The sequence below is a fragment of the Ictalurus punctatus genome, chromosome 16 (genome assembly GCF_001660625.3).
Source record: "Ictalurus punctatus breed USDA103 chromosome 16, Coco_2.0, whole genome shotgun sequence".
Taxonomy (NCBI): Eukaryota; Metazoa; Chordata; class Actinopteri; order Siluriformes; family Ictaluridae; genus Ictalurus; species Ictalurus punctatus.
In genome coordinates, this window is record NC_030431.2 from 17385698 (window position 1) to 17409858 (window position 24161).

General features: G+C 37.8%; 1 protein-coding gene across 2 annotated transcripts in view; it reads left to right on the forward strand.

The window, feature by feature from the left end:
• marchf3 (E3 ubiquitin-protein ligase MARCHF3) overlaps window positions 1–24161 on the forward strand; it is a 28337-nt gene that overhangs the window by 2594 nt on the left and 1582 nt on the right. Inside the window, exons 2-4 of one of the 2 annotated variants that reach the window (XM_017490054.3) lie at window positions 14336–14629; window positions 18904–19108; window positions 20494–20703. In XM_017490054.3, coding sequence (XP_017345543.1) covers window positions 14385–14629; window positions 18904–19108; window positions 20494–20703 — 660 coding nt within the window. In that variant the 5' untranslated portion in view covers window positions 14336–14384. The remainder of the gene's footprint in view (window positions 1–14335; window positions 14630–18903; window positions 19109–20493; window positions 20704–24161) is intronic. The other variant, XM_017490055.3, reaches the window with a different exon arrangement.

Here is a 24161-nt window from a genome sequence, read left to right on the forward strand (position 1 = left end):
ACAGGGGTCCTGTTACATCTGGCATAAACCAAATACAGAATTCCACAAAATGATCATCATACAGTCAAGCATGGTGGTGGAAGTGTAATGGTGTGGGGATGCTTTGCTTCTTCAGGGCCTGGGCAACTTGCAGTAATTGAGGTAAACCTGAATTCTGCTCCCTACCAGGAAATCTTAAAGGAGAGTGTCTGCTTTTCAGTCTGTAAATTAAAACTAAAGCACAACTGGATTATGCAGCCAGACAATGATCCAAAGCATAGGAGTAAGTCCGCCTCTGAATGGTTAAAAAACAAAAAGCAAAACTAAAGTTTTGTAGTGGCCTAGTCAAAGTCCTGACTTGAACCAATTGAGATGCTGTGGCAGGACCTTAATTGGGCAGTTCATGCTCATAAACCGTCCAGTGTGGCTGAATTAAAGCAGTTCTGCAAAGAAGAGTGGGCCAAAATTCCACCACAGTGCTGTAAAAGACTGATCTCCAGTTATTGGAAGCGTTTCGTTGCAGTTATTGCTACTAAAGGTGGCACAACCAGATTTTAATTTTAAGGGGGAAATTAGTTTTTCCCATTGGTGAAAGGTGTTGGATAAATTTCTTCAATAAAAAAACACAACAAAGACTGTATTGCATGTTAACTCAGGTTGCCTTTGTTTGATTTAGTATGAGATATACTTAAAAACAGAAGAAATCAGGCAAATACATTTTCACAGCATTGTATATATGGAACATTTATTTATATATATATATATATATATATATATAATATATATATATATATATATATATATATATGTGGGGTATATTCATGAGATTTTAATGTTTTTTCCTATCCCTAAGTAGAATGCTATTACACAGAACGTTTTTCTCTATAGCATCTACACAGTGAAATAAATATTTTAATTCTAACATCAGAAGACTAGATTTTTTATTTTTGGTTTCATTATGTATGCACATATTAAACCTCTTTTGTATAAACAAAGATACATTAAAAAAAAAGTTTGAACAAAGAAAATGGTTGTTAAAAAATACCAGCATTCAGGTGATTGTGATACCTGTTGGTTTTGTTTTTTTTTAATTTGTATTGTCTTGCTTTTTTGATCTTAGAAACATAAAATAACTGCCAGTGTAAATGGAAATAGTCCCTCCAAGGCACGTATGAATACAGAGTAACATTTAATAGCAGTGGTATCAGTTTCAATATTACTGTCTTGTTGTTATAACATAAATGTGCGTAATACCAATACTGTAGTGTTATGTTTCCTGAATCATATATGATTGTGTGTAATGGAATATTACAATATTATCAGTGCAATAACACTGACAGGAATGATAGACCATATCTCTATACAGTAAGTTAAATGGAAAAGCTTAGTTTGACATCTCTTGTATTCTCACGGATTTTGATTTACAATAGAAAAAATCTACAGAGTTCATTTTCCAGCTAAAGCAATAGTATGAAATGCTGAATTCATAATTATTAGAATCACAGATTCCTAGCTATTAGAAATATGTAATTTGAACAACAAGTTTTGCTGTAGGCTGCACTTTTGATGTGATCTTTGCGAATTCACATTTAGTTTCTGTGTTGCACCTAACTTTATTTGTTTACAATTTTATGTGCACAGTTCAGGCTGTAGCTGCAATTTGTCAGACATTTTGTGTTAGCCCCACCCCTTCAACTATTTGGAGCCACCCACTTGACTCCACCCTTCAAAATGTTACAACAGTGATCTGTTTCTGTTAAAATCCCGGATTTGTTATTGTGTTCTTCGGCAGCAGTCCAATATAGTATGAAAATGTGTTCATTGTGACCCGTAATGAGTACATGAACTTGCTAAAGGCAATTTAAGATTTGTACTTTTTTTTTTGTAAGATTTTTACTTAAGAAACTCAAATTTCACTCCTGAAATTTTTACTCATGAATGTATTACTCATGAAACTTATATACATTGTATTGATATGGATCGAGTTATTAATTTATAAAATTTGTGCCCTTACATATGGAAACTTTTGACAGAAAAATAACTCTGCAGAAACATACAGATCGCTGAAGCTAGACCTTTTAAAAAAAATATTTACTATTACTACACTAACGGTTCTATTAAAAGCATGCAATTTTGTGACAAAAGGCACATTTTGAAACAAGTCAAATTCTGCTTTGCAGATAGTCAGAGCATTAAACATTATACATAGCCATCCCTGCTGCTAACAGCCTGTCAGATTTCACCATTATTAAAACATTGTTTCTTACATTATAACATGAAATATAGTAAAGCCTTAGAACAGAGAACAGCAGAACATTATGCAGAGACAGCAGATGACGGATTGCTATCTTTCACCTGTAAAATGAGTCATATTTGACAGTTTTCCTTAGCTAGATTATGTAATCTATGTGCAGCAGTGGTTCTTTAGCTAGATTCTGTAGTCTGTGTGCAGCCTAAATCTTACTTAAAAATATTTCATCTTAAAGATGTTGGACATCTAATGTGATGGAGAAATACTTGAATTTGCTGTTGTGCAATACTGGTTTTCAAGTGTGCGCTTATCCTGTAGGGTGTATCTTCCTCTTTTTCTTTTTGATTGAACACATTTCCTGTTAAAAAGAGAGCAAGAGACAGAAAGAGAGAGAGAGAGAGAGAGAGATAAAATAAAATACACAAGCACATCCTACAGCCATACTCTGACTGCTTGAATAGGCAAGCTGTATTTCTTGTATTGGTTGGACCAGAGCCTCTTTGCAAACAGCTAGTCATACATAATCATAGACTTGCTGTGAAAGTGATGTGTTGGTACGCACTGATGTGTCATTGACGGATTGATCACAGTGGCTGTAAAGAGCCTTGCACAAAAGCAGTAGGAGCGGCATGTACCACAGCACCATTCAGAGTCTGATGCAAGAAAAATCGTCTGTTCTGTCAGAGACATGGCTCAGCAGTGCAAACAGAATTCACAAACTAAATATTGATTTACATGTAGCACTAGAAAATATTTCGACGAACCAGCGTACATAATGAGTAGCAGGGTCACAATTGTATGTGCACTTCAAGGAATATGTGGTTAATGATTGGCTTCATATTGGAGTAACAACAATTTTAAACATGAGGCTACAAAGTGTTAACTGGTTTAGGCAATAAATGATCTTAAATGTACTTTACATAGGCACTAGACACATAGACAACAATAGTGCAAGAATCTGAGATATTCTATCTTTCTTTAATGCTTATATATATATATATATATATATATATATATATATATATATATATATATATATATTAGTCAACTTGTAAATGATTCAAAGGCAAGAGCTGTAGACTGTAACAGACTGTAGCAAGACAACTAATGCCACTGAGAGGAATAGAGTATGTGGTGGCTTTGTCATAAGAATATAATAAGTATATTCAGTTAACTGTGAAAGGAATGAAGGATGTCATATAAATCTTTGTTTTTTAGCTTTACAATTGCTTGAATTGCATCTAACCTTGTCCTTTAAGTAGTACCTCATCGTTGTGGAAATTGCATCAGTAAAGATTCGCATTCGTGTGTGCGAGATCTTGTTGCTGGCAGCAATTAGACTGATCAGATTCAGGGATGGTAATGTAATATCTTAAATAAACAAATATGATATGTATGTGTAAATCATTTAAATACTGTCATACTTATTTTTAACCCCTATAATCCCATGATAATTTGACACTATAAATACACTATATGGTCAAACGTTTGTGGACACCTGACCATCACAGCCACATGTGCTTTTCGAACATCCTTTCCACATTTAATACCCCCTTTGCTTTTATAATAACCTCCATTCTTCTGGGAAGGCTTTCCAGTAGATTTTGGAACATGGATGTTGGGGATTTGCTCATTCAGCCACAAGAGCATTAGTGCGGTCAGGCACTGAGGCCTGGTGTTGAGTTCGGGTCTCTGTGCAGGCCACTCAAGTTCTTCGAAGCCAACTTTGGCAAACTGTGTCTTCATGGTCCTTGTTTTCTGCTCAGGGGCATTGTCATGTGAACATGTTTGGGCTAGCCCCCTTAGTTCCAGTGCAATTGTAATGTTACAGCAGACAAAGGCATTCTATACAACTTTGTGACAACACTTTGAGGAAGGCTCACTGATGGGTGTGATGGTCAGGTGTCCCCAAACGTTTGGCCATATATGGTGTACTCAGAAAAATAAGTAACCGTTCTGCTCTGAAACATTGGTGAAACATAAAACACTGACAGTATTTTTCGTCTTATTATTTTGGTCTTTATTATGTTACAGCCTAAATGTACATATTTGTTTTATGTGTTCAACATCATGCACTGAATGACTCATCATAGGCAACTAGGTAGGTGGGTGTTAGGCAGCCTACAAATACACAGACATTTCCTAAGATACATTTCATGTAAATTGATCTGTTTTTAAAACAGCAACTCTTGTTTTAGTTGAATGCACAGAGTGACGTATAAATTAATTTGCACATCATGTGTGGTTTGGTGTTTTGTTCTCAGGTTTTCTGTTGTTGTTTGTTTGTTTGTTTGGTGTTTTTTTTTTTTGTCTTCACATAGCACACATGCCCAAGGCTGCAAATGTCATGGTGCCTCTGATAAAGACCCGTATCTGTGCATTATGATTCATCCATCCCATCCATTTTCCATACCACTTATCCTACACAGAGTCGCAGGGTCGCCTGGAGCTTATTCCAGGGAACTCATGGCACGAGGCGGGGGACACTCTGGACAGGGGGCCAGCCTATTGCAAGGCACAATTGCACACACACTGACACACCCATTGGAAAATCCCAATCAGCCTACAACGCATGTCTGGAATGGGGGAGGAAACTGGAGTACCCGGAGGAAACCCCCAAAGCACAGGGAGCACATGCAAACTGGCAACCTGGAGGTGCAGAGTAAACATTCTAACCACTAAGCCACCGTGCCCCCTGCATTCTGCACTTAAAGCCTAAATCTACACTTTAATACAAGGTCCCACATGTGCAATTGTGATTATCAACATTTTTTTTTTTATTATTGCTTATACTAGTCTACTTATTATATTTGCTATAATTATTGACCAAATTGATGGACATCATGGACATTGTATAAGCAGTGATAATCCAATGCGCTGGCATCCAGGGCTTCAAACATTCTGTGGGGTTTAAAGTAGCATTGCTCTGTGCTCACTGCCTCTATATTTACACAGTATCTGTGTAATTGGTACAGATGAACCATACCAGAACAGCTGGCACACCTCAGCTCATACCAACAAAACTTAACTGCGAGCTTGTGACCATAAAGGGCCAATGTTTATCAAAAGGCTATTATTGTGGTCATTGTTATGTTGTGCTACTTGACAAAGGCATGTCTGAGCTTGTTTTGAAACTCTGTGATAGAAAGTGGACATAAATATTGGCACCCATTTTCAAATATACAAGTTTAATGTCATATATTTGATAATTTGATAAAGGGTTGTGGTTAACCTAGTGAAAAGGCCAATGCATTAAAAAATAGTTTTAAGTAAGTAGTTTTTATTCAAAATAAGTAGTTTTGAATATTTTATTCAGAAGAGAAGTGGAGACATGTTCAGCCTGTTATTGGAACTTTAAGAAAAGCATTTTAGGTGAAACGCCACAATGAAGCTGCTCGAGACAATGCAGAGAGTGTGCAAAGCTTCATCAGGAATACTATATAGACTTTAAAATATAAAATAGTTTTTATTTGCTTGACACTTTTCTGGGCCTAATTCCATGTGTTATTTTAAAGAGTTAATGTCTTCATTCTTATTCGAACATAGTAGAAACTAGTAAAAGTGAAGAAAACCCTTCCAGACATTTGACTATTAGTGTATTAAGATATTCCTGGTGTTCACCAGTGTGCTGACTTTGAAACGGGCACTGCTTTGGGTAGCCATTATGGTTAATTTGTTGAAGAGGAGGGTCCTGAGAGCAGCACTAAGAGCTGGGCTGAAGTTATTAGATGTGGTCAGTGGCGTTGTGGAAAAGGGTTGTCTCAGGGTGGGGTTGCTGCTATTTTTAAGCCTGTCTGCTCCCTTTCCCACACTGGTGAGGAGCCAGGAATGTAAGATGGAGATCTTGTGCCAAATCAAACAGGATTAGGTGTGATAGGCTCACCATAGATCAATATATATATATATATATATGTGTGTATGTGTGTGTGTGTGTGTGTGTGTGTGTGTGTGTGTGTGTGTGTGTGTGTGTGTGTATATCTGTATTGATATCTATATCAATTCTCCAACCAGTATCAAAAATGACTTTACTGTGTTTACTTAAACTGATAACTTTGAATGTGTGTGTTCAGAGGGGGGAAAAGTTTTTGGTTTGCAATGTCTACCTAAGTATAGAGTCAAATATGATCAAATAATCACCTAGCTCAAGTCACTGCTTTGAGAAAATCATTACTAATGCACTGCTTCTTTATTTGAAAAGACTTTTGTATAAGGGAAATTAAAGAGTGATTTTAGCCGTGATTGCGCAGTTAGACTAATTGGCCACTTAGAAATAACCACTAAGAGGAACATTTTCTTATCTAGCTGAGCATCAAAATAATTGCACAAAAACAAAACACTTTGTGCATTACTAGCCATCTTATACTTGCTTTTTGGTCACAAGAAGTGATTTGAGATGACCATAAAAGGAATGAATTCCTGTCAGCCCATAACTTTCTCTTGCTTGAAATTATATATGTCTAACTGATAAAAAAAAAAATGTGTTATGTTATAAATATGTTGTTTATAGCAGTGGTTCTCAAGCCAGTCCTCAGGGCTTCCAAGACAGTCCACATTGTTTCTGTGTTGTTGGGACAGAGCAAAAATGTGTATGGGGGATTGGGGGAGTGCAGGGAGAACTTTTAACCGTGAAAAATGTGGGAAAAAACTTGAATGTTGTATTATATGTTGATCATTCTAATGTATGATGTTGAATCTTTAGTGTTTTTTAAGGTAGTCACCCATGTATGTGAATTATGTGCATATAAAATAGGACATTCCTTTGCGTGTCAGCCTTTTACAAGAGCTGCCATGTTGCTAGAGGCTGACACACAGCATATAGATGAAAGAGAGAAGCTTGGTGTCCGTGTGGATCAGCGCTGTGTGACCAGCTGGCCCTCAGGAGTTTCACAGCTGTGACACACACGCAGCTCTGGCTCAGGCAACACTACTTCAGGCCATGACAGTGGATGCAATTCACACTGACAGCACTTCTAACACCCACTCAGACACACTCGCACACATTCATACTCAGTGTTGCACTCCTAGTTGTTGTGTCATTTTTAGTTATGTGACAAATCAAAAGTAAACATGCATATATCTCAATTCAAACTAATTTGGAGCAGTCCTTTCCTTTTTTGCTGTATAAATTGCAGTACTTCTATTGATGATCTTAATTGGTAAATGTAAGTGTAGCTTTGGGTACATTGTTATTTTAAGACTTTTGGCTCCTCACTGGACATACAGAACAGGAATCGATACTCATGCTTGTCAGTTTATAATGGGATATACAGTATATTCTATTAAAATAATACTAATTTATGACATATTTAAGATGCTTTTTTGGAAAAGTTGTCCAAATCATCCACTTTAAAAATATAAACATTTACTCCATTTTCTCCCAATTTGGTAATTTGCCAATTTCTCCCCTATCACATGGCAACTACCAATCAGGGAGGGTGAAACTTAACATGTGTTTTTTGTAAGATATGTGAAGCCACCTCATATTTTGAAACTTCTGCACATGCTAGGTCACAGGGCAGCTGCACACTTGAATGAAAATGGTAACTGCCCTCTCCTGCTTGCATGAGCTGACCGATACCGATAATTGGTTAGTATCACTCTGATTGACAGGAGCGAAAGGAACATCATTCCTCCAGGAAACCACAGCCAATTTTGCTCTCTCGAACTCCCAGCTACAGGCATTGTCAGGATTTGAATTTGCTCTCTCCTGACAAAAGGCATTTGATGTGCATCAATAGTCTTCTTTCTCTTCTTTACTTCTTGGCTTTTATGAGCCTTACCACGCTGAATTAACAATGCGTCAAAAGAACGTGAAGGAAATGAATTAGTATTTTGCGAAAAATCTATATCCGCTTAAGAACACCAGAACTATCAACGAACAATTATACTATAAATGAATTAGAGGACAGAAGGTCAAACTGCTCTGCAGTGCTAAAGTGGCTGGTTTTGCATTGTCAGCTTTTATGTGCGTGGGTGTGAAAGTGCTTAGTGGGTGTGTGAGTGGGGGTATATATATATATATATATATATATATATATATATATATATATATATATATATATATATATATATATATATAGATAGATACATGACAGAATAGTTCAAGGCCATAGAGCTTCGCCCTGTTTATCATAGTCAGCTAAGCATCTTATCTGAAGCACACAGTCTTCCCACATTCTCTCAGTTCTTTTCAGCTCTCCCTCCAGTCAAAAACTGAAACACATTTGTCAGTCATTTCCATGTGAAAATGCACTGTAGACTTTATGCAACGGCATTGACATTAAATCCCTTATTACTGAGTTTCTTTTCTGGTCATGTTTCAGTTTTGTGCATTTAACATATTACTTACTATAGTATTAAAGCCTGATTTAGAATTAATGGATGTATGAAGCATGTTCAGTCAACAACTGTGTGTATATATATATATATATATATATATATATATATATATATATATATATATATATATATATATATATATATATATATATATATATATATATATATATGAGTGTATTCCCACATAGTATTCCTTTATCACTGGGAACAACATAAGCTAGTATACAGGCACTACTATTACAATTAATTGAACATGTTACTATGCTAGAGATACTGCTGATCTCTTTCACTTCTTGTGGTGATCTAAAGTGTCATGCCTTGCTCTTGTGGTTTCTATCTGTAGTTGCCCTGTTAGAAGGCAGAGAGCAGAGAGCAGCTGCAGCTAGAGTAATTCATGTGGTCTCGTCTCACTTCTTTGTACTTTGGCATTTTACATATATCTATCTCTCTTCTGTTCTCTTCTCTTGTCTTTTCTCCTATTTTCATCTCCTCGCTGCCATTAAAGGAGCAATTTTTCATTTTTGGAAGCTATATATATATATATATATATATATATATATATATATATATATATATATGTATATGTGTGTTAGCCTGAAGTGCAATTAAAATATTAACAAACCTTTCCCTTTGAACATATGCTGAAAATACCGTATCATCGTGTTATCTATATAGATATGTACAGTGCTTCCAGAAAGTATTCCCAGCGCTTCACTTTTCCCACATTTGTTTATGTTACAGCCTTATTCCAAAATGGATTAAATTCATTATTTTCCACAAAATTCTACAAACAATACCCCATAATGACAACGTGAAAGAAGTTTGTTTGAAATCTTTGCAAATTTATTAAAAATAAAAAACAAAAAAGCACATGTACATACGTATTCACAGCCTTTGCTCAGTACTTTATTGAAGCACCTTTGGCACCAATTACAGCCTCAAGTCTTTTTGAGTATGATGCTACAAGCTTGGAACACCTATTCTTGGGCAGTTTCTCCTATTCTTCTTTGCAGGACCTCTCAAGCTCCATCACGTTCTTGGCCATATCTTGGCTGTGTGCTTAGGGTCGTTGTCCTGTTGGAAGATGAACCTTCACCCCAGTCTGAGGTCCAGAGCGCTCTGGAGCAGGTTTTCATCAAGGATGTCTCTGTACATTGCTGCATTCATCTTTCCCTCGATCCTGACTAGTCTCCCAGTTCCTGCCGCTGAAAAACATCCCCACAGCACAATGCTGCCACGACCATGCTTCACTGTAGGGATGATATTGGCCAAGTGATGAGAGGTGCCTGGTTTCCTCCAGACATGATGCTTGCCATTCAGGCCAAAGAGTTTAATCTTTGTCTTGGTCTTGGTCTGAGAGTCCTTCAGGTGCCTTTTGGCAAACTGCAGGCCGGCTGTCATGTGCGTTTTACTGAGGTAAATGGTGGAGTGGTGCGGTGATGGTTGTTCTTCTGGAAGGTTTTCTTCTCTCCACAGAGACATGCCGGAGCTCTGTCGGAGTGACCATCGGGTTTTTGGTCACCTCCCTGACTAAGGCACTTCTCCTGCGATCGCTCAGTTTGGCCGGGCGGCCAGCGCGAGATGCCCGAGGCCACTGTGCTCATTGGGACCTTCAATGCTGCAGAAATGTTTCTGTACCCTTCCCCAGATCTGTGCCTCGATACAATCCTGTCTTGGAGGTCTACAGACAATTCCTAGGACTTCATGGCTTGATTTGTGCTCTGACATGCATTGTTTACTGTGGGACCTTATATAGACAGGTGTGTGCCTTTCCAAATCATATCCAATCAACTGAATTTACCACAGGTGGACTCCAATCAAGTTGTAGAAACATCTCAAGGATGATCAGTGGAAACAGGATGCACCTGAGCTCAATTTTGAGTGTCATGGCAAAGGCTGTGAATACTTATATACATGTGCTTTTTTGTTTTTTATTTTTAATAAATTTGCAAAGATTTCAAACAAATTTCTTTCACGTTGACATAACGGGGTATTGTTTGTAGAATTTTGAGGAAAATAATGAATTTAATCCATTTTGGAATAAGGCTGTAACATAACAAAATGTGGAAAAAGTGAAGCGCTGGGAATATTTTCCGGATGCACTGTATCGCAATATTTCTGTTCACTAACAAACTGCCAATAAAACAGTAGCGAATTTATGAAAAACTTACTTTGATGATACTTTTACTATTTACGATGATACTTTTTTGTATCTACAAAAATATAACTTTTTTTTAACTAAAATTAATTTTTTAACAATCTGTTAAACTGTCTTTATTAGACACGACCTAGTATCAGTCTGTTTTGATTGTGTGCCAAATGAACCCTATCATGCAGAGGAAGCACATTTGCCTATTCATGACACCTGCAGTATAATCATAAAGACGGTGTCCTCATTACATTGTGAGATCTACGTTTGAAACTGGATGTTTGGCATGAACACCTACACCGTATACGTGCTGCAGGAAAACACCTTTCCCTGTCCATTGATTTGTCAGGAAGGCCCCACCTACTATTTATATGCTCATGCACTTGTGAAAGACAGCTCTTTCCTGTCCTTGCAATGCTTTCACTTCCAATAGTTACAATGCTGTTATTTTTACCAACGCCCAGCCCAGCCGGAGCATTGCGAAAGCCTTTAGTTACAGTGAATTATTGAAAGGCACCTTGTCTTGGCATACTGTCGTGTCATCGTTAGAAATGAACTGGTACTTCTTCACTGGCTTGAAAGATAGCACTGTGTTGTGTATTCACATCTGTTTGCATGGTGTGGGGAGAATCGGAGCAAAGCACAGGGTTTGTGTTGTCCCTCTGTAGTGTGATGTGAGCTTGCAACAATGCAGCTCACTGACTAACTGGTGAGCTCATTCTGTCTCATTGCCTTGGGAAATTAAAGGAGATGTCTTTTACCCTCTGTGAATGAGTAGGAACACAATACAACCACTGTCAATGCACTGGCTATAACTGCAAAGTTGATTCACTTGTTGGAGACATGTTGCTGAGCTGTATAATAGGTTTATCAGTGTCTTTTTTCATTCTTATTTGTGAATGAATGTATTTGTTTATAAGTACTCTCACAGTATTAACTAAAGATTGTGCAGTGGACTGGTGGTTTTAATTCTTAGGTCTAGCCTAGTTTTGAGTTGTCTTTAACTCTTCTGTTGTGGGCAAGGGCAACACAGCAGTGCAGTAAACAGTGTTGCAACCTCATAGTTTCACGGTCATGGGTTCACTCTTGAGGTCCTGTTACTGCCAGTGTTTTGTACGTTCTCCTCATGTCCATGTGGGTTTCCTCCAGGTTCTTTGGTTTCTTCCCATGGTCCAAAAACGTCAGTAGGTGGATTAGCAACTCTAAATTGCTCCTAAGTGTGTGTGTGTGTGTGTGTGTGTGTGTGTGTGTGTGTGTGTGTGTGTGTGTGTGGTGCCCTGCGATGAACTGCTGTCCCATCCAGGGTGTATTCCTGCCTTGTGCACTGTGTTCCTGGAGAAATTCTAGGTCCATCATAACGCTGACCAGAATAAAGCAGTTACAGTAGATGAATGAATGAACTGAAATTCTGAATTTGTTTTTTGTGTCTTATGTGTGTTACCATATTTATACACATTTTGATTTAAAGCTTGTGATTGTGAACATTGACAATTAAAATCCACGGACTACTAAAAGACACTGTTGGACTCTTAAAAAAAAAAAATAAAAAAATTAAAAAAAAGGTATTGACCTGAATTGCTTAGATACAATATATCTATAAACTCTACCCAACCCTGTTAAACTGGCAGGTTTTTGTGAACTAAAAAAAAATTAACAGAGATGAATTATGCCAGAACTTTTTCCACCCCCAGTGTGTAATTACAATGTATACAATTAAGTGAAACAATGATAATGATCATCTTGGCAGTGCCAGGACTTGAACCCCTGACCTTCTTATCAGTAACCCAGAACCTAGAAGTGCTGGGGCTTGAACCCCTGACCTTCCGATCAGTAACCCAGAGCCTTAACCGCTAAGGCACCACTGCCCCACATGTGGTGGTGGCAGCATCATGCTTTCCTTCAGTCATCTGCTATTAAGCTGAAGCTGAAAAGGAATTTCACGTTTCAGTACGACAGTGACCCAAAGCTTACATCTAAATCAACAAAGGAATGGCTTAACCAAAAGAAGATCAATGTTTTTGAATGACCTAACCAGAGCCCAGACCTGAATCCAATTAAAAATCTGTGGGGTGACCTGAAGCGGGCTGTGCCCAGGAGATTCGCCCTTACGATTTGATGTCTCTAGAAAGTTTTTAGAAGAAAGACTGGGAAAATGTTGCTAAATCTAGATATGCCATCCTGATAGACTCTTACCCAAAAAGACTGAGTGGTGTAAAAAAAAATAAAAAAATTAAAAGGTGCATCAACAAAGTATTAGTTTAGGGGTGTGTACACTTGTGGAATTAGGCTATGGAAAGTTTTTTTTTTTTTCTTTTTTCCCCTAAAAAAAACCCTTTGGTTGTTTTCCACTTTATTTGTATACTTTGCAGTTCCATATTAAAGGTGTGAAAAGATGAGTCATGATTATCTTAGTTTCATTTTTCTTTTTCTTTTAGAAAAACCTGACATTTTAACAAGGGTCTGTAGCCTTTTTGTATCTATTATATATGTTTGGATTTTATTCTTACTTTAACAGAGCTTGTAAAAATGGGCTTGATCTTATGTTTTAGTGGTTTCATTGGTTTTGATTTATTTCATGACAGTAAAAAATGAGTCAATAAATGTCTGCTTAGATTTGAAACAGCAACAGGTTTTCCATATAAGATGTCTGCATGCTTCATTTCCTTTATACTGTCATCTTGATGACATGTTTCCAGTACTTGATCTAACATATACAGCCTTGTTCACTGCTGAGTCCCAAAAGTACACTAGGCTAGTGCTGATAAACCATAGTTTGAGTTTTGAAACTTCTTATATCTTGCAATTTATTCAAAATATACAGTACTGTGAAGAAGTCTTAGGCACATGCATAGAAATGCTGTAGAGCAAAGATGGCTTCAAAAATAATTAAATTAATTGTTTCTACATAAAAAAAAACCCCCACTATAAAATGCAGTAAATAGTAATTAATGAAACAAAGTCAATATTTGGTCTGATGACCCTTTGGTTTAAAAAAATTCAATAAAAAAGTAGTCTCAGGTATAGTGTGTGCAGTTTTATAAGAAAATGAACTATAATTTTTTACTGAGCATCGACTCCATAATGTAGACGTCATAAAATTAATATCTATAACAAAGTTTGTATTAAATATATAAGGTGATTTTGCACGGTACTGTGCATGCTTCAGTTTTAGTTTACAAAGCACTTGAGATGCTTCATAGACAATATTTGAAAAAATTGTTTGAATTTTTGTACATTTATCTTGACAGATATATGTAAATATACTAATACATAATTTTTTTTTATAGTTATAATATTTCATGTATACTAAAGCAAAATGTCCTACGTATTAGTCAAGTTAATTCTACAGTGTGTTTTTTTAATGGATTTTATTATGAATTTGCTGTCTTTTCATCTTAATGACCTCCTGTGTTAGTTTATTGTTGGAAACAGGCCTAAAAAACTACATAGCAAGTCTCTCTTAGCAAGTCATAAATGTATGTTAGATCAACCCTGGAATTTCCTTTTACCAAATTTATAAAATTTCAGTCTAACGAGTAAACCTTAAATGTATTCACGCTATAAAAAGGCATTAACCAAATAATAATCTGAGGGACTTCTCTTGTCACCTCTTTCAGCCAGATGAGAAACACTCTATAACCACACCGGCATCATCTGTCTGCTGCCATGACGACGGGCTGCTGCAGCCACTTTCCTGAGGTGTTAATGGACCATTCAGATACTACGCCTCTCAGAAGCTCTACGGGACACGAGTCTGCTCCAATGGAGAGCTCAGACAGCTGTGAACCCGCCCTTCCAGGAAAAGCTATGGACTCTGAGACAAATTCAGCGAATGAGGAGGCACAGTATTGGAAACACATGGCAGCAAAGGATGGACAACTTATGAACAGTGCAGTATTAGCCAAACAGAGGTATGGAGAGCTACCTGTAAAAACACTTTATGGAAAGTACTGTAGTGTAAAATACAGAAAGATATACAGTGGGATTGAGTATTTAATTTTTCTATAGGAACATGGTAAACCTACAGACTGATATAGACTCTATATAAAGGTACCAATCTGTGTCTTATCTTGTCACTGGAGTGGTACCATCAAGGTACAAACTAGTAGCCTAATTTAACCCTGACCAGGCAGTAAATAAGGAAGTTGTAAATGCATTGGGAGTACAAAGTGATGCATTGTGAGCTTCATATCGGACCGCTCCTTCCCGCTTGCAGGTTTTGTCGTTGCGTCTCATGGGACACACCTCTAGTCTTAACCTTACTGTATATCATGTGAAGCTTTGTGATTTTCTTAAAAACCTTTCAGCTTTAAAAAAATAATATTGCACCTCCTATTTGTATCTGTGTTTGTGTGTGATGTGCTTGCCATGTTTTGCCAGTCGAAAGTATGAAAAATTTCCCCTGTATATTCACATTTCCAGGAGAACAATACATACTGAATATACAAAAGATGTGTCCTTGGTGGCATCATGATCGTGATGAGGAAAAGTACAATTTGTGTACTTTTGTGTGTCTGAGTATGCAGGGGCTTTACAGTATAATGAGGACCACAATATCAAAAGACGGCAGTTCCAATACAGATTTTCCCCTGTTTTAAGATAATAGTAATGGGACGTGTTCTCTTAAATATAAAATCCAAGCAAAGTGTTACCATTACAGTGTCTAACCTAAACTCATAAAAAGCAATTCTCCTAAAAGATTCTGATTAAAATAGAAACAGTCACATTCTGTGAAGAATGACATGGTTGAACAGCATGTTTGAAAAAAAAGAAAACCTTCTCCTCTTTAGTTTTTGAATAGAGTAGACATTTTGTGAGCTTTATCACAAAGCAGCTCATGCTGTCAGAGTCCAGAGGTGTCTGGCCACAGGAGTGTAATAAATGAGCTCTCAGCCTCTAAATTTAGATTTTTGATTAACACGTCTGACAGCCGCTTTGTGATGCACGAGCCTAGCACGTGCATCAAAGTCCAGGCCCAGATATCCCTCCATCGCTCTTCCCCAAACACGCCGGTGCCCACAGCCAGCTTCAGATGCCTGTCACAACTGAGAAGGGTCAATGCCGATGGCTGGGGGAAAAAAAAAACCGCAGACCCATAATGCTCAAAGACTAGGCTGGCACACTGCTGTCAGGTCACATTGACTTGTAGGACACGTCCTTGTGTCTGTCTGCAGCTATCTGAAAAGCTGAAATGTTTGTCATTCTGTATGCTCATAATAAAGTATACACAGTAGTTACAGTACCGTATTATATACAGAAAATATTACACAGATCTATATTTTATTGGTGAAAATGATCAAAGATCACACAGTAAACACAGAGAAGTGAGAAAGAAAATGCATCGTGTTTCTGAGAAATCCTGACGTGCAGTAGGATATAGAGACAAAGGGAATTTTTTTTTCATTTTATTCAAACATCAAAGATTGAATACATTTTTAATGACATATGAGCTGTTGATATTCACATAGAGTCTATCCCTTCAGGTTCTTCTCCATCAAAAAACTTTCAAAAACGTACTTCTAAATAGACTGTTTCATTTTTTTATAATTGTACTTGTATGTATGGAAAAAAGACTGTTTCAATACATTTTTCTAATTGCTTAAAAAATGCTTCAGTTGTTATCACTGTTTGCAGGACTACCAGACCAATAAAATATCAAACTTTTTGGCTATCTAACACGAGACTAGGCTAGTTGGGTGTTGCTAGCCAAGGGGAGGCACAGCTAAGCTATTACTGTATGTTAGCTGTCCTTATCCTCTGCTCAAAACATGTTCACATTGCTTGGAATTCATATAGACATTTAAGCACTTTGTTTTCCTGCTCAGCATGAGAGGACGTTAGTGTTTCAGTTTCAACCCCTTTACTGGTTAAAAAACAAAAAAACAAAAAAAAAAAACAGTGTATGTACATTTTTCCCCTTACACTAACTGACTGTGTGAGCTAGCGTTTGGCAGACTTGAGACACGAGTATTTCTACATATTTCCTGTAAACCGTGTCTTGGTCTTGGTCTAGCCTCCATTCACTGAGGATAAAATACAACACTCCATTCACTGAATATACAAAATTACAACACCGCCATCTTCTTTTACTGACATTCAGTTACGTAGTGACAAACCGCTCTAAGTGGAGAATTATTCGGGGCTAAAGAAAAAATCTTCGGGGCTACAGCCCCCAATGACCAGGCCATGTTACACCCCTGGCTCCCAATGACACTTCATCTCATGTAAATGATATTTTATTCACCTTCTGCGCATTATGAGCATCTTTGAAAAATGAATTACATTTTAACCAGTAGGACCACTGCCATTTTAAGTAAGACTACTGCCTAATCACATTATTGCTCTAAATATACACATCACTAATGTAAGCAACCCGACAATTAAAACAACTTCATCTGCTTCCATAATTAAATAATATATAAATAATTGAGGAACCTTGAAATGTGTGATAATCAGACACTTAAACTGCTATTAATTGTGGAAATTTCAACAATTATCAGAACAATCTGATAATCAGAACAACAATGACTTGTTCTTATTGGTGCCCTCATTGTTTAAGTTGTTAAAAGCTTTAACATAGTTGTCCTTATTGGTGTTCTAAGGCAGCGTCTAACATCGTCTGTTGTCATCTAGGAGCAGTGTTACCATTTATCGGAGCAGTGAACCTGACAAATTAATCCAATCTAAGACCATTTTTTATTACATAGAATCTGTATTTATATTTATTACATAGATAATGGAAAATCACTAATTTCCTTTGAATATTTTGACTGTTTATGGTTCTGAAATGTTCATGTAAAAATACTGAACAGTATTTGATTTGATGTAATTTGATATTCAGCAAAAAGTTAAGTAAGGAATGAAACATAATAGGATGTGCTGCTATGATGCGTTACCACTTGTTGATTAGTTGATTATTTTCCATTAACAGCACAGCGTGGTATGTTTTATTCCTTGGTTAACTTTTTGCTTAATATCAAATTAGATTTAAAAAAAAAAAAAAAAAACCTTTATACCATAGCGAATGGCCAACAATTCCAATTCATTTTATTCATGAAGGTTTTTACAGTTTATAGTTATATTTTAATGTAGTGGAAAATCCATGAGATAAGTTAGTTTCTGTTATCACTTACAATATAGCAGCTACAAACAGTCATTTCCTCACCAGAGTCTTATTTTTCTCTCTTGAAGTTAATAAGACTCAAAAAGTGTAGCTTTCATGTCACTGAGAAACCGGAATGCACTCCTCCATCATCCGTCCTGAACACTTTTCCGCCGTGGAAATTTACTGAGTGTCACAACATGATATGGACTCGAGAATGGTAAATAAATGTCTTTTGAAAAAACCTTCACAATACCACCTACTGTACATTAATTAAATAATAAACATTTCTAATCCATTTTTTATTAGCCTTGGATTATGCAGTGTCTGACTGCATAATCCCTGTGAGTTGCTACCATAGAAACGATGACGTATTAGAACCAGTTCATTAATATAAACCTGTGATTTGAATTACAGCCAACAGTACTGTCAAAGATGCAGTTATAGAAAATTAATACCATCATACCATCATGAGTTATATCATCAATAAAGTTTAGTGAGCCCATTCCAGAAGCAACCATGCAAGCCCAAGCCATGACACTACTTCCACCATGTTTCACAGATGAGCTTGTATGTTTTGGATCATGAGCCGATCATTTCTTTTTTCTTTCTCCACACTTTAGCCTTTCTATCACTTTGGAATAGGTTAATCTTGGTTCTCATCTCTGGCTTTCTGATTCTTACTGATTTCTGATTGAGTGGTTTGTATCTTGTGGTATGGCCTCTATAATTCTGCTCTCTAAGTCTTCTTCAAATAGTGGATTGTTATACCACCACCTCAGCCCTGTGGACTGTTGTTCTTGTGTTTTTCTTCACAGCTCTCACAATATTTCTGTCATTAGTTGTTGTTGTTTTCCTTGGCCGACCAGTTCGTTGTCTGTTGCTCAATATACTAGTGGTTTCTTTCTTTTTAAGGACAGCTTTTAACCAATCACAATCAAGAATTCAACAGCACTGTGGTATAAAGCAACTCAGTGTAACTCTAAATGCTTATCAATTGTATTAACATTATCAAATTGTTGTATTAATATTTTTGAAGAGTGAGCTGACGTTTAAAGCATACGCGTCTCTTTCTCCCTCCAGTGCTCTAGTGGAGAGACCCATGTGTAGGATCTGCCATGATGGAGGGGGACAGGAGGAGCTGCTGTCCCCATGCGAGTGCACAGGGACACTGGGCACCATTCACCGCAGCTGCTTGGAGCACTGGCTCTCAGCCTCCAGCACCAGCTTCTGTGAGCTCTGCCATTTCCAGTTCAGTGTGCAGCGCAAGGCACGACCTCTCCTTGAGGTACGCTCGCTCTAGTAACACTCTCACGTCTGCAGAGGCTATGTAGCCTTGTTGCAAACAAGGTGACACTGCTTCTCATCTGGCTGTGACAAAAGGTGTGGCTGGGTGTGCGATGGGAGAGAAATGTAAGGTGTTTTTTTAGAAGAATTTGTTGCACTAGTTGCAATACACAGCGTGTGTTTGTGTGTATATCTGCATGTGTCTGAGTATGAGGCATTAAAGAAGAGAAAGAATGTTTGTCTTTTTGTTTGTGTGTGTGTGTCAGAGCTCTGTAATGCACAGATAGAACGTGATGGTTGTGTGCAGAGTTAGAAAGAGCGAGAGTGGAAGTTGAATTTGAAAACAACAAAACCATTTCCTCATAGCAGGTTCATGGATAATCTGGACCTCGGTAATGATCAATGTTATTAAATGATCTATTCACATTCGACAGCACTTCTGAATCAGCCACGCCAACCAACCCACACTTCCTGAAATCTGTGATCAAGCTTCTCACATACAAATTTCCAGAGTAATGAGAAGCCTAATATGCTGATTAACATCCTGGTGTTAAAGATCCCAAAGCTAAGATAAAGGCTTTTTCGATTTGAACGCATAATGTGCTCATTAAGTCCCCATTTCCATTTATGCGAGAGAATTGTCTAGTGGGCAGAGCTTAAATGAGAGGAACAGGGCTAATAGCTCAGGCTCGCTAGCGTCTCCCTGCTGCGCGTCTGTGTCAGGTTACCAGAATGCATAATTGCAATGCAGCAGGGCCCTGCTCGGCCTATTTGTTAAGCATCTGTTTCCTAGTCTCTGCATATTCACATGGTGCTAATTACACCCACAGTGACAGAAGGCGACCCTCAGCAGCATTTCACATAAATGCCTAATTTGACATTTTTAGGAAAGTACAGCAATCGTTTTTCCAACCAAAATAAACTGCCTCCATGTATCTCGGCAAGGAATCTGTGAGTTATGAAATATTAAAAGGCTATCTGTCTTGGCGCCGTGTGGCGCTCACTTCGGCAAACAGTAACATGCTAATTTTAAATGATAATGTGACCATTACAATCTGCATGCATCAAATATCACATCACTTTGAAATGGTTGTGAGCAGTATAATGTTTGCTATTTCCTTTTTTTTTTTGCAGAGCCTGGTTTTAATATTGCATTAGCCATGAAGAATGATCTGAATCGTGATTACTGTAAATCTCCATATTTGAAAGAGAAAGCTGTTTATGTATCAACAATATTCCTCTCTTTTTTATTTTCTTGTGGATAAAACTTTCAGCTATAGAACTAGTTCATGGGAAATTTGGCAACTTGCAGGTGGAGATATTTTATGCTTGTTTGCATATTTCCTAACAAGCTGTCTTAATTAAATGTTTCTGCCTTTTGTGCAGTGGCTCCGTAACCCCGGGCTGCGCCAGGAGAAGCGCACGCTGTTCGGAGACATGGTGTGTTTCCTGCTGATCACGCCATTAGCCACCATCTCAGGCTGGCTGTGTCTTCGGGGAGCTGTGGACCACCTTCACTTCTCCAGCAGACTGGAGGCTGTGGGTCTGATTGCTCTCACTGTAGCGCTCTTCACCATTTACCTCTTCTGGACCCTGGTTAGTATAGCCAACAAATGGCACATCTAGCATCATGGGACCTAAAATGTATGGAAATAAAATGCACTGTATTAGCCCTTATGTTCAGTTCATTACGTAAGGAGTTAGATGAGAGTTTAGGATTTCAGCTTTTATTTCCTGGTATTTACATATAGATGTGTTAAACAATATAGAACCTTTCGTATCAGACCACCCAATTTATAGGCAATTTATAGGAGGGGGCGGGGGGGGTGCTCCTAGAAGTCTCTCTTCAGGAGGTGAAGTGCTGCTCAGTTGGGTTAAAGTCTGGTGATTGACTCGGCCAGGCTAAAACCTTCCACTTTTCCCACCTGTTAAAGTCCTTTGTTGAGTTGGCAGTGTGTTTTGATGTGAATGTGTGTGAGTGCGTGTGTGTGTGTGCATATGGTGACCTGCGATGGACTGGCTTTCAATCCAGGGTGTATTCCTGCTTCACAACCAGTGTTCCTAGGATAGGCACCAGATCCACCACAACACTGACCAGGACAATTGGTTACTGACTACTGAAGATGAATCAATAAATGAACTGATTGTAAGGAAGAAAAACATTATCTCTAATGGAAATTAGAGATAATGAGTTATCAATAAAATGAATGTTGGAAAATATTTGGACCTGATTTCTACTTCCCTCTTATTTATGCATAGTCAGTAAGTGTGTGGACCTCTCCAGGTTGAAGGAATCTTGGGATTGTATACAAAGACCAGCTAAGCCAATGTTGTTGAGTATGTGTTGTATGTGAGAGAGAATTTGCAACGGATGTTGGCTGGCTACTGCTTGTTTGCATGACTGTCAGCACCAACAAAAAATACAGTACAACAAAAAGGCCCAGTAGCATTCTTTTGATCCAAGGCAACAAGATGGAAAGTCATGGTTCTGACTGAAGAGAATAAGCTCCTGGCTAAGGGCCATTTGAAACCACTAAGCAGCTAGGGTCTACCACTCATTAAATAGCCATCTCAGGCCAAGCACACTCATACAGGGTACTGCACATTAGTGTCTAGAAGAAATTATTTCCATAAAAATAGCCTGCAGCAATATGACTCTGCATCAGGGTAGTTAAGGACAAGGAGAAAGTAGCCAGACATACCTGTCCCCCAGAGTGCATCCACTGTTGGCCGTCTGCCAGATTAGCAGCAAAAACAAATCCAAGCTCTCTTTAGTACTTAGGTTCTAAATTGGGGTTTTAAGGTGCAACCTCTGGCCACTTGGGTGGTACCCTCAAGTTATGTCTATTGATTTTAGAAGAATATAATTTGAGTACATAATTGGACAAACATAATTAGATGACTGTTCTGATCAGTCTGGGATCATTTACTACTATATCTCTACTTTACTTATAGAGAAGGTTTTAGTCCCTTCCAGCTTATAGCCCTGAAGTGTGGTGACCTTTCTTCCAGTCTGAGAAATTTTTGGAAGAGTATCCAGTCAAACCCAAACAAAGCCAGTTTTCTGGACTATGTATGTAAATGTGAGAATTTGGATGCCTCTAAAGGTACATTTACATTATACTTTGGTGAACAAAAATGTTTTACCTGTACAGGACAGTTTTTTCTGATGGTGCTTATTACTGTTGCCAAATGCCAGGCGAATTACACTTATGCAACATGAGATTGGGCTGATGGAAAATACACATATACACATATTTATCAAGCACTTTATGAATTAGATCAGATACTTTAGGTGCACCTCTATTTGGCTAGAAATTATTGCCTCAATTAAATTTAGTAGATGGAGAAATTCAGACAATCGTTTCAGGATCATTTTCAAGGAGCCTTGAGCAATATGGCGCTCACTTTGCATAGCCCTACTTTAACAAGTTCTTTTATTTCATATAGATGCCTCTGAACGTGGGTTTGAGAGCAGCTTTAATATAAGAACATGTGGGCAAGCAGCATCTACACCCATGAGACCCATTATTCTGCACAGAAAAGGAGTGTTTAGCACTCGAGTGATCGCTTGACTCTCTGAAATGTGATTTTTTTTAATTCCCACCTGACTTGTTGGTACTTGTCCTTGCAGACCTGCCAATTTGTAGTCAGGCATCACAGAGGAAAAGGCAATATTACAGCAGATTTGCAGTTTTTTTTCCCCCTTCCTTGCAAGGGAACAGGGAAATGAGGTTTCCTAAGCCCGTGGAGTGAATGCTCTGGCTAGAGGATGCCAGTGGATTCGTGTAAGCATTCTACCATGGGCCAATTGCATGGCATCTGTTTGTTGTATAAAATTGGTAAGCTATACTAAGCAAAAAAAGAAACGTCCCTTTTTCAGGAGACTGTATTTTAAAGATCATTTTGTAAAATCCAAATAAGCTTTACAGATCTTTATTGGAAAGTGTTTTTAATAATGTTTTTCATTGATGTTCATGTTCAGTGAACCATAAACAATTATTGCACATGTACCTGTGGAACAGTCCTTAAGACAGAAACAGATTACAGGCGGTAGGCAATTAAGGTCACAGTTAGAATAACTTAGGACACTAAAGAGACCTTTCTACTGACTCTGAAAAACACCAGAAGAAAGATGTCTAAGGTTCCTGCTCACCTGCGTGAACATGCCATAGACCTGCTGCAGGGAGGCGTGAGGACTACAGATGTATCCAGAGCAATAAACTGCAATGTCTGTAATGTAAGACGGTGCTGCAGGAAGACAGGAAGGACAGCTGATTGTCCTTGCAGTGGAAAATTACATGTAACCGTGTCCCCCCAGACGTGATGGAGAACTTGCAGATACCTTGGTGGAAGAGTGGAGTAACATTTCACAGCAAGTACTGACAAATCTGCTGCAGTCCATGAGGATGAGATGCACTATAGTACTTAAAGCAGCTGATACTGACTGTTGCTTTTAATATTGACCCCCACTTTGTTCAGGGACTCATTGTTCCATTTCTGTTCATCAAAGGTCTGTGAAACTTGTTCAGTTCATGTCTCAGTTGTTGACTGTTTTTATGTTAATACAAATATTTACACATGTTAAGAAATATGCTGGAAATATAAGCAGTTGAATGTGAGAGGACGTTCCTTGTCTTTGTATATATGCAGTCGTGAAAAGAACCAGATTTGGATTCCTAGCCATAGGATTTCAAATCCCAGTCTACTGTAATTGTAGTGCATTTGTTTTGCTTTGTGTTCTGATGGTGAAAATCAATTATTTCATTAATAAATAATTCTTCAATGGTTATTTAAAAGGCTTATTTGATAAATAATGGTTTCTGCCTTCCTAATAGAACCCTTTATGATAAGGAAATGTTTTGTTGTAGGGTTCTACATAGAACCTCTATGGCTTAATCCAGAGTGTTGGTTTGCTTACTAAAAGTCCCAGTAATATTAGGAGTTTGCTTTACTTAGCATTATGTCCGGTAACATAAGAGACTGAAATCACCTTAGTTTTATTTTTCATGTTCTTACTCTGAGTTCCAAATAACCTTTACTCACCATGATAT